Genomic DNA, 11,974 nt, shown 5'->3' with positions numbered 1-11,974 from the left:
GGGGGGGGGGGGGGGGGGGGGGGGGGGGGGGGGGGGGGGGAGGGGGAGTGATTTTTTTTTCTTTCAGAAATGTTGCCAGAACAGAAAAGCTGCCAGTTAAGGGGGATCCTGGGCAACACTTCAGCACTACCTACCATCCTATCACCTTCCTGCTCCTTCCCCATGTCTACATACTTCTGCCCTCAGATGGATGGGAATAACCCTCCCGAAGATACCTTCATCTTTTCAAATTTTCAGAAGAAGAGGATCCAGCCAAGTTCAGGACTCACTTCTCAGGACTGAGAAACGGAGCACAAATCAGACACTGCCTGTCCTACATCCCACCCCACGCCGTACTCATGAGACAACTCTCTTCCTGCTGTAGTGGGAGATCATTACCCCTCACATGGACCTGGTTCTCCAAGACCCAAAGATGCAAGCTCCATGGTTAAACTTAACTCCCCTGAATTTCAGTCACCATCACTAAGCTGCTGTCTGCAGCCTACAGATGAGATGCTAAGGAGACATCCCTGACACACTGTCATAGCCAAATGAAAACCACTGCCGAGAGATGACATTGGCTTTTTACCCATTAAATGTCACCTGTTCTTTTGGATAATTTGCATCCTGTTAGATCTACCCTTTTAATGAATCACTTCTGCTCCTGAAAGACAGAAAAGATAAGGTTTGGAGGCTTTTTTTAATAGCTCGTTTTCTTCTGACATGCTTTGTAACTATGTCCATTTGTAGGTTTGCTTTGTTGTACGACATCTAGACTTTCACATGTCCAGATCTCCCAATGGCACCTTGCAGTCCCCAGCTTGTATAAACTTACCTAGCCACACCAACTTAGGAGAGACCTGCCCATCAGTATTTGCGGACATCTTGCCTGTTATTGCCCTTCAGAAAGAAACCAACACTAGATTCGTAAGCAATTTCATCATGATATATTTTGGCATTTACATCTTGCTTACTTTCACCAGGCAACAGCTCCCCATCTTGACAGCTGGGCATCCCGTGATGAATCCAAAGGCCAAATACTCCTGACAGAATTGAGAAACACAACTGACAAGTGAATAAAGCTGGCAGTTCTGTGGCCCAGGCTCTCAAACTACCATGCTGCCTGTTCTCCTGAACCACACCTTTGGCACATGTAGTGTGCAAGGAGGCTGCAATATACCTCAAATGCCATGGTGCGTTTATCTCCTGCAGCCAACCTTTCTTTGGTCTACTGGGGCCTTATAAAATCATTTGAGTTTGGGAAAATAGATTTCATTACAAGCTACCTCCAAACCCAAGGAAGACAGTAAAATTACTGGTGATTGAATTGCCTCTTCTGTCCACTAAGATCTATTGCAGGGAAAAAATAAAAAAATAAAAAAAAAAAAAAGTAGTTTAGTCTTGGCATATATTTTATAGTAACGGTATAACAACCAAACTCAAGCAATATATCTTTTCCAGTAAACCCAGTCTGCTACAGTCAAAGCATCCAAGACTCCATCTCTGTGCTAAAAAATCCTGTGTGGAGTCAGCATCACGCCAGGTCTGTATTTCCCTCTTTCACTGCACCTAGGCTCAATTTTCATGTCCTTGGATGCTCTTTGCACGTCCTATGCTAACTCGCCAGTCTCATGCCTCCATGTAGCATATGGGTACTACAGGGAGGGATACAAGGGGGCTCGAGGCACTGTGCCTCGCAGTATAATTTCCTGAGCCTTCAGAGCTTGGTGGGGACATTCCTAAATGGATCTTATCTCAGACTGATCCCCTCTAGCCCCACAGCATGGCACAGCACAATGACGGCAATGTCAGGAGAAGGCAGTGCTGCACTGAGATCTGCTTCCAGACACCCTTTTCAGCTCGGATGTACTGGAATGACATTTATCTCTGTGGCGGGCGGAGGAAGCAAGCAGCCGATTCAATGTGAATGATAGAGCAAGCTTCAACTTTATTGAAAGAAATCACACCTTATATAAGCAGTCTACAATACACTACTTGCAACTCTATTGGATACATTTAAGAAAACTGCATTATAATATCTCAGCCATTGGGTACATTCAAAAGATCACATTATAATACACCAGCCCCTTGTGGCATTTCTGGTATGCATAAACATCTTTCTTGCTGTAAACCTGCTTCTCTCCCAGGGCTGCTTCCCTTCACCCCCCAAGGTCGTAATGCGCCCCAACTTATCTCCTTGTTCTCACAACAGTCCTTGTTATCATCAATGTATGCTGGGTTTTTTCCTTTGTTTACCTCAGGTGGCTGGGACCAACTTCTGCAGGGAGCTATGGCCGACCAGCTCCTGCAGGAAGCTATGGCCTTGCTCTCTGCAAGCCGTTCTCCAACAATCTCTGTGAATGTCATGAAGCAGAAACTGGTTATCCTGCCTTAACAACGAGTCAACAGGAAGAGGCTTTATTTATACTATTATTACTTTTTATTACCATGCTATGCAGCTAAGAGCTGGGTATGGACATGCAGAGGGAGGAGAGGCATGAAGCCAGACTGTATAACAGGGAGTGCTTTGGTGGTTTCCTCCCTCCATGAAAAGTGGTCAAATATGCAGCCATGCTTCTGGTAGAAACCATGGCAAGGGAGAGCTCCAAACGGGAACAGCAGAAGGATGCTGAATTGGCCCCATGGCTTCACTTAAGAGCTCTTCCCTGGAGGGAAATGCACAACAGAAAACATCCAAGCCTTTAGATAAATGAGTAACAGGCAGGGAAAGTCATCATGAAGTGACCAGATGCAAGAGCTGAGGAGAAAGGTTAGGACTGGAGACGGGCTGAAAAATGCACTGAAGGTGAAGGCAGACAGGTTATGCTTGATGCCACAGAGAAGGAAATCCAGAGAAAAGCTGCAAGGAAACGTGATATGAGCAGCATGATGGACTAGGAAATGGTGGCATCTGCAGCTGACTTGTGAATGGGCAAGAGCCTGAATACAGTGAGGCCAGAAAACACAAGTTTAAATTGTTTAGATAGAGAATAAAGGATACAGAGGTCACTTGATGGATCTATAAGCTTAGACAGATCTCTCACTCCCTTCTACTCCACTAATCATCCTCCTCCTCCTCCTCCTCCTCTCACATGCAAGCATGTCTTTTTAAATACTCTTTTAAGAGTGTTTAAAAAGAAATCTGAATGAAAGTCAGGGCAACTTACTTAGAATAAAATGCTACTTATATTCAATGATTTAAATCATCTGTTCGAAATTTCAAAGTGGCTTTCAAAAGTTTATCATGAAATGAAAGAGATGGCAGATGCCCTCAGCTGACAAGGGAAATCATATCAGCTTCCCATCCCCATACACATGCAGTCCAGTTGTTCAGAATTTTTCTGTGTGTAGTTTGAAATAAAACGTTTGCAATGCTTCCCATTTCTTTATTGCAAATCAGGGCAGAAATATTTGCTCAAGCTCAGAAACTCTTAAAATCCATATCAAGGAGGACTCGGCGTGCTGTATCACTCAATAGGAGAGTTGGAGAGTTCATTGCAAAAAGATTACTGAGATTTTACTGAATATTTATTTCGGTGGCAACAACTAGACCTGGAGATCCCAGAGGAAAACTGTGCAGTGATACACAAGTTCCTGCCTACATGTTTCCACAGGGAAAAGAAGCAGCCTCCTTAGATAGCATCCTAGAAACCTGCTTAAATAGCCTTGCCAGGCTTTGGTGGAAGCTCCTCTTGAACCCTCATGTTTCACAAGAGAAAAGTAAAGACTGGCCTTTTGAGCCCTGTTTTCCTGGAGAAGAAGTTGAAGCAGCTCAGGTGCACCAAGTCAGACTGCTGGTCTTTGCTGCACTCTTGACCTCAGCTCCTACAACAAGACCTCCGGGACCAAGCAACTCACCACAAATTACCAGCCAACTGAACAAGTTTCCCTGCAGCTGCATCACCCTCTCCCATTCAGCTAACTGGGAAATCAGGGACTGTCTTCTGAGACCAGAAGGAGCAGGATGGGCTGTCAACAATACAACTCATGTCAGGCATTTTATTCAGGACCACCAGAACACCATGTGCTTGCAGCCTCCCAGAGCATGGGTGTCTTTGGCCGACACTGGTATGGAACCACTTCAGAAGGCACTCAGGATCAGGAGGTTGCAAGCTGGATACTTACAGATTCGAGCACTCTCCAGGAAATCTGGGAGTGATAAAGCTCTAGAAGTAAAAGGAACATCGGAAGACAACGAGACAAGAAACAAGGAGATGGCTTAAGGGAATTTAGAGCAGGCTGTAAAGAAGCAAGGGAGAAGCCAAATACACTACAAGGAAAGGATGATGCAGAAGATGAGAGCGGTCAACTTGCCAAAATGATGGAAAGCCACACAACCCCCCAGCCTGGGCCTATCAATTATGGCCTTCAGAGGCATTTTCTGCCTTGAGATACATGACCAGCACTGACTCACAGTGTAGTTTCATTGTTAAAAGCCACTCTCGGCTCTCTGGAGGCCCTTGCTGCCTGGTGCCTGTAGCCAGGCCACTGCCAGTGCAGGCAAGGCAGATTTCTGGGCATTGCTCCCCACACCCAGGAGTCCAGGCAGGTACCCTGCTGCAAGTTTATGCCCTCTGGGATACCACAAGCACAGACACAGCAAAGAGGTGTTTTCTAGCACACTGATGTCAACCCCTGAACACCAAATCTCATCTCAGAAAGTCTAAAACAGGCAATTTTGACTGACAGGCAGCTTCACTGATAAATAACAAACACATGTGAGGCTTGGGAAAAATGGAGGTTCATTCTTCACCACCCACTCGAGCCTGATAACCCATGGCCAAGGCAGTCCTGACGACCCCAAACACCCTTTGCTCCCAGCAGTGCCCTGGGACAGCAAGTCCCAGGAGCACATTTTACACTGCAGACAAACATTTTGGTCACCAAGACTCTTGGGAGATGAGCTAAGACCTTCAGCAAAAGCCACCCAGAACATCGCTGAGGGTGGTGAGGAGCAGCCTGAAGACAGAAAAGCAATTTTACAACACACAGGGAAGAGCAGTAACTATACAGCAGAGCACTTCTGTATTTGAATGACTACAGAGCCTCTATCTGGAATACACATTTTGCTGTTAGCTGCATTTTTATGGATCAGACAACCTCAGGCTACCATGCAGTACAGGTCAGTGTGATTTGGAGGAATCTGTGAAACTGGTGAGAAAACCTTGAGACAGAGTACGGTGTTGCTGGACATCGCCAAGAGCCAACAAAATTAGAATATAACCACCTCTCCTGGGATTATCATCTCTATGTTTGTGTACTTAAATATGCCAAGAATTTCCCTTAAAGCTGATCTTGCTTTTCCACCAGAGCTGGCCAATGGCTGAGGACTTACTAGCTTCAAAACTAATTCCTTTTGGAAAAAATCAACAGCTCACACATTGCCTCCCCTTTACACGGCATACAAATCACAAGGTGCAGCTGCACAAGTTTATTTTTTACTGGGAATAGCAGAAATGCTGATGCAGATGTTTTCCACTTGAGGAAGCACGAACAGAGCAAATTGACTGTTTGCCCATTGGCTGGTACTTGGCAGCGACAAATATTTTGAAGCGTCATCTGGATAACGGAGCAGCTGAAGCCCAAAAACTTAATGGGAACAAAGCAGAGCCATAGGAACAAAGAGAAACTGAGGCACATTTTAACTAGGAAAGAGGATACCTACAGCAAAGAGTGCCCAGAATCAGTGTGGACCCCATGAATGGTGTCCCTTGCACAGGGGCACCCACGCTGCTCTTTCCAGTACTCCCAAGTTAAACCAGGCCAGGAATGGCGCAGGACTCTCCAGGAATAACTGAGGGACCACCCTGAAACTGTCTTTGCCAAAGGGTCTTCCATTTTCAATCACGTCCCTGTCAAAACCTGTTATCTCAGAATATACTCTAACTTCTCTTGCTGTTCCCCCACCTGCAACATGCCCTGACAGCTTTTTTTGTCCCCTTGTTTGTTTTCCAACAAGACTGGTAGATTTGGAGGGGGATTAATTCACGTGCTCTCATGTATGCTTCCATCTGCCCATCCTGCCCTCCTTTCACGTCTTATTCTTCATTACAGAACAGTATCTTTAATTATATCTTTCTTTTTTCAGAACTTTCTCTGCTTTCCAGCACACTTACTCTTACATGTCAAGAGAAACCCTTGTGTGTACAATGCTCTCTCCCAGAGCACTTTCCCACTCAGCTCCTTTCCTCCCTCCTGTCTTTTCCCACCAGCTGTTCTTGGAATGTGCCTCATTCAAGCAAACATTTCCCCTGCTGAAATTCAAATGGTCTCAATTTTCCTCTTTATAGTGCCACAACAATGCTGACATTTTTCAACTTCTCCCTTCTCCACTTTTCTAGGAAATCTCAAAATGATCACAATTTTTTCAAGTAAAGGTGGAGACCTCCCAGAGAATATTACTCTGGATGTGCTGTGGTTCTCCAAAGGGAAAGCAGAGAGCCACGCTGCTTAGACAAAATTGAGCAGAACTGCATTAAGCTTAGCAGGAGCCTAAAGTGGCACCAAAAGGCCTCCCACTGCTTCTGCTAAATCAGTGCGTTTCCCCTGCTGCTTCAAAACACCCTTCCTGGAGTGCTAATGCCACTAACCATAACCTCCTCCAGCATGAAGTGGAGAAAGCTCAAGCCCTGGGCTTTGACAGCAAGCTGCACAGAAGCAGCTGAACAGGGTGTGAGAGGCAGAGGTGCCCTGCCAGAAACCGCGACTAACCAGAGAGCCACCAGCACATGGTGCACACTCGAGGTAAAGCAAGAAAGAAGGTAACAATTGTACAGCCCTCAACATCCCCATCAATCCAGGACTTTCAAGGGGAAGGACGCTGACTAAAAAAGCTCCTTTGCATTAGATACCACCAATGTGTGGCCAAATCAGGGGGACGATTCCTAGCATGGGAAGACTTCCACCGTCTTGCAAAATAAAGGTGGTGAGACATGTTATTCTGGATATGTTGTGCTGCAGCAGATAACTTGTTATGCTGTAAACCACAGGAATTACACTGCTCTCCCAGCACAGTGTTAAACCTCTGCATCCCAGCACTTACCTTGTCAGTGTTCCTCAGAATCAGTGGCACTTCGTAGACCTCAAAGGGGACGTAGTTCTGAAATACCACCTCTGAAGGAAAAGGCTGAAGCAAGCTCTGGTCCAGGTCAACTGCTGAGAACTGGAGAGGCAAGACAGAGCGGTGAGAGGAGGGTCAGCTGCTGGCAGAAAGATTCATGACAGAATCCTACACCGATCTCCAGTGGAGTACAGTCTCTTGGTGAGTACATCCGCACAGCTCACGCTAGGGAAACAACCCCCTACCTGTGTTCTGAGCTGATCAAAAGTTTCTGGACCACACTAAGCAGGCTCAAGCTAAGAAGCTCTTTTAGTAGGTGTTCCTCCAGGTTTCCTTCTCCAGAATGCAAGGCAGCGCTTACTGCCAGCAGAGCCCTGTGCTGATGTGGTCACACAGCTCCAGAGCCCTTCCTGAAGAGCCACCAGCACTCATGGAGCAAGCGAAACCCAAGATTTTACATGAGATATCTGTGTATCTGGCAGCCTGCAAAATCTCACACCCTGTAAAGGTCCCACACATTGTTCCAACCCAAAACATAAATGCACTTGGTTTTGTTAAATCTTTTTAACAAAGCAAAACAAGTAATTACCATAGGCCCTCAGCCTTCAAAGGCCAATGCTGCCACCGTTGAAGGAGTCCCATGACCCCAAGCATTTGGCAGTGACTACACCAAAGCACAAGGTGGCTATTTCACCAGGAGAATGGATAATGGGAAGCTCGAGCCCTTGCGGCCTGCCCCTGCCTTCCCCCAGTATCAGCTAAACTCCAGCAAAACCCGCCAACTTCAGCAGAGGTTATTTATATTGACCTAGCGCAGATCAGGACTTCCAACCTCTCACCAGGGAAAAAATGTTCTACCTTTCCCCAGCAGAAGGAACTCCACCACCACCAGCAGTTTGAAAAGACAACAGGCCCTGGGCACTGAGCTATTCAGATGAGCCAGAGGCACGCCTGTCACAAACACACACCCTCTTCAAATGTCACATCAAACAGCACGGAAAAGGGCAGGAAAAGGCTACCTTGTGATAGGAGGCTTCACCCATGTCTAGAAGCTGGGTAATCCAGGGCCGCCTCCTCTCCCGGGTGCTGGCCAGCCTCTGATGGGTGGTAAGAGACATCTCCTTCAGGAAGGCAGAGGGAGTCAGCTGAAATGCAAAACACCAGCAGAAATTATTTACTTTTTTTCTTTTCTGCAGAAAGGATTTTTGTGTTCAAGTACCACTGATCAATAATTTGTGATCACAGTCACTAGGATAGTCCTGGAAGTCCTGTAAATTACCTGCTGAAATATTTAACATCAGTAAATTAATGATATAGAGCTGAATACACACACTCCAAGGAAGTGGCTCTGTCCCTTTAGCTTCTCCTTCATGAGGTGATGTGACATGTTTGGGGTTTTCTGCTCTTTGGGTATTTGTCCCCTCTTGAGTTTTGCTGGACTGAGCCAGAGACCTTTGAAGAGAGCGGGGAGGAGTTATCAGAAATCCCCTAACTCCACCCTTGCACAGTGCTCACACCAACTCGCAGGTGGAGATGGCACTGCTGGGTGAGTCAGAGGAAAGCAGAAGAGCAGTGTTGTGCCAAGACAGAGGTGGAGAGGAATGGGTCCAAGTTTTAGTTATTTCTTTTCCATTAGCACTTGTTTCCTCTCTGCTCTGGCCTCACAGACCCCTCCACAGGAGGATACAGAGATGTCTCCTTGACAGAGCCTCAGCACTGGGTCACCTCCAGTGAAGGAGCTCCGGCCAGCAAAGGGGACAGTTGTGGGTGGCAAGGAGGAATCACCCTGAATCCCCACTGCTGTTTGCAGGGCTGCATCTGTGCTCCACACAGGACACGGGATGCCATAAAACAACTCGTTTGGAAGCTATTCTATCTGGGACAGCCGTGTCCTGTCAAGACTCCAGGCAGTTTGAGCAGCCCACCACATGCCCAGCAGCCCAGCGGTGTGGCCAGGGCAGCACTGGCAGGTATGTCCCCGTGACAGAAGATGTTACTGCCCACACAGCAAAGAGGACGGAAGGAAGCACATTTGTGCTTCAGCTGTTCCCATGCAATGCCCAGTACATTCCTTTATATATTGGCTCCACTGGCACCTTCAGGCAAGACCCTGGACTTTCCCTGAAGCAACACAGCCCACCCCCCCTGCACCATGACAGCCCCCTCCAACAGAAGCACAGCAGCAAAGAGGTGGGGAGGTGGTGCCAGGCTCCATAGCGCCCTGACAACAGGAGGGGAAGGCAGAGGAGGGGCAGGGGCAGCTTCCAGCCTTAGCCCAGCTCCTACCTGGCCCCCAGCAGGTACTTACAGGCACACGCCTCTCTGCCTCTCTGACCAGCTTCGGATAACAGCATACTGCCACCTTGCTCTGGAGTCCATCAGCCATTTTGGGGGATCCCATGGACCGATGAACCTTACCAGTGGCCACAACTAGGAAAACCTGGAAGGAGTAATAGGGAGACTTTAAAAATCCAGAATCCCATTCACGGCAGACCCAAAGGATACACCTGTGTCTCCAGCCTGTGGCATCCTTCCTAAGTGGAGACCATAAGGCTGCCCCACACTGTTTTGCAGTTAGACCATATGTAAGTGGCAGAGTTAAGATTCACAGAAGTCAAACTCCATAAAATTATTCCCTGAGCCAAAACAGACTTTTGCTGTGGGTGCACTCCCACGAGCCACAACTATTTCTTTTCATGAACTTCAGCTGTCAGCTGACAGTGAGATGCACCAAGGGTCCCTTCCAGGAGCCTGCTGGAGAGTCCCCAGCTCCACATACTATCATTTACTGCTGTCTTAAGTCTTCACAGTACCATTTACCCTTCCCGGCATCCCATCTCTGCTATCCTGGCTTGGCAACTTTGCATCTCCCTTTTTATTTACTCTTTTTCTGGCATCTGGACCACATTTCAAATGATCGTTTAAGCTGGAAAAGACCTTTAAGATCATCGAGTGCAGCTGTAGACCCACCACTGCCAAGCCCACCAGCCCTTTCCCTGATCCGGGGAAAAGTACAAGGTGAGGAGGACTGTGAGCCTTCCTCCAACAGAACCACAGAGACGCCCACCAGGAGGCAATGGGCAGGTGCAAAGAGAACATCAACTGCTGATACCAGCCTCTAAAACTAACCCAGCCTCACTCATGCATATGGATGTTTGTGTTATGTAACCCAATGAATATGTATATCTACACTCCATAAATTTCGGGTAAAATGTGCTGTTGTGGTGCAAGCTTTGTGGAGAAATCCCCTTGCACCGCGGCACTGGACTGGTGCTTTATAAATCTCTCTGAGTTGTAGTCTGTTTCCACGAATCAGCAGAAATCACCCTGTTAGGCAAAGCTGTAAACCCCACGTGTTCCCCTCGGCCAGGGTGTGCTGGCAGCTCAGGCCGTGGTGATGAACCTTCCCAGCCCTCAGCCTGGCTCTGGAGCAGGAGAGTCACTCTGTCCTGTCTGCATCCAAATGATGCCAGTGTGCGTGGGCTCAGCACAGGCCCCTGGAGGCTTTGTCTGTGCAGAGGTCTGCATCTCTTTGGATAAGGGTTCTGAAGAGAGGACGGAGGGCCCCTCTGCTCCCCGAGATCCGAGGCTGCCCCTTGTCTGGGCAGGGACGGGCAGGGGAGCCGAGTGCTGGTCTCTGGCAGCACCCAGAGCCAGGAGAAGAGGAGGCTCTCCTGGCCCCACAGGGCCGTGCCCAGCTCCAGTCCCCTCGCTCTGCTGGGGTCAGGTCTCCTTCCTGGCACATGCAGAGCAGGCAGGTCGGGATGAGGAGGGCCAAGAGAAGACAAGCCCAGGAGAGGCGAGTGGAGCCCCAGACGAGGGGTGAGGGACACCCCATTTTCTGCACAGAGCTCTCTGTGCCCACAGCTCCCACGTGCAGCCAGGGGCCCACACGCCACAGGGTGCACGATGCTGCCCCACACCCTCGCACCCACCCTCAGGGGACCCTCAGCAGTCTCCTCTCTCTGCAGGCACCTCGTCGAAGCTTCGAGATCCTAGCCCGAGAGCAGCAGCCATCCCTTTGCCCTGGGCAGCCAGACTGTCCACCTTGGTACCACTGAGAGCTGCGACAGACTCCAGCAGCCACTGGAAACCTGTCCCACCTGGAACAGAGCCCCAGGGGCTGACCCTTTCTTTGACCTGATAACAATAAACACAGAGCAGGAGACCACTTGTCCACCTCTTAACAGCAGCAAACCCGGGATCTCTGGGTCCATTCTGGGCTCAACTTCACCTCAGTGCACAAGGGTCAGCGAGGGTCCCCCAACGCAGCCACGCAGCCCCCCAACCCCGCTCCTGGCCATGGAGCAGCTCTGAAGGGCAGCACTGGGGAGCCCCTGAGCAGCACCCAGGCCTTGCTGGGAAGCGTTGGCACCGCCACGGCCTGGAAACAGGTTAAACACAAAGAGGAGTCAGATTCCCTATTTCTACTTAAAACACAACCCTGAACCCCGGCAGCCTCCGCATCTCCACAGAAATGTATTCTACTGCAGAGAATGACAGTAGCACCAGCTGTAAATCCCAATTCCCTGCTTGCAGACACACGCAAACGTTTTGGCAACTGGAGCCTGAGGGCAGCGAACCGGGGTCTTGTTTCTGGAGGGTGGCTGCGGTGTTCAGATCTGCTAGGGATGAATCTCATTTTTTCACCAGCTCCTTTCCAACCTGTCCCCTTAGTAAACAAATCCTCTCCGGCTACGCAGTCCCAAATGTGCCCAGCGCTGCCTCGCTCCTCTCCACGGGGTTATTAGTTTATAATAATTCACCAGGGAGTACAAGGACAAGCCGTCCACCTGCCGGGGAGGGGTGCAGGGCCCTGCGGGGCTGAACCGCAACTGCAACCCGGCAGGGGCAGAGCAGGACGTGGGAGGATGGCAGTGGGAGCAGTGGGGAGCAGGGGGGGGTGGTGGGGACTGTTTGAGAGCATGGAGAAGG

General features: G+C 49.0%; 1 protein-coding gene across 1 annotated transcript in view; it reads right to left on the bottom strand.

Moving 5' to 3' along the window:
• LOC113490582 (hydrocephalus-inducing protein homolog) overlaps positions 1 to 11,974 on the bottom strand; it is a 78,808-nt gene that overhangs the window by 63,858 nt on the left and 2,976 nt on the right. Inside the window, 4 exon segments of the mRNA XM_026867100.1 lie at positions 7,022 to 7,141; positions 8,059 to 8,184; positions 9,348 to 9,479; positions 11,015 to 11,142. Of these exon segments, the coding sequence (XP_026722901.1) occupies positions 7,022 to 7,141; positions 8,059 to 8,184; positions 9,348 to 9,479; positions 11,015 to 11,142 (506 nt within the window).

Source organism: Athene cunicularia, unplaced genomic scaffold (genome assembly GCF_003259725.1).
Source record: "Athene cunicularia isolate RWA unplaced genomic scaffold, athCun1 SCF_15, whole genome shotgun sequence".
Classification (NCBI taxonomy): Eukaryota; Metazoa; Chordata; class Aves; order Strigiformes; family Strigidae; genus Athene; species Athene cunicularia.
The sequence above is the reverse complement of the archived record's forward strand: the minus strand, read 5'-3'. Positions and strand labels throughout refer to the sequence as shown.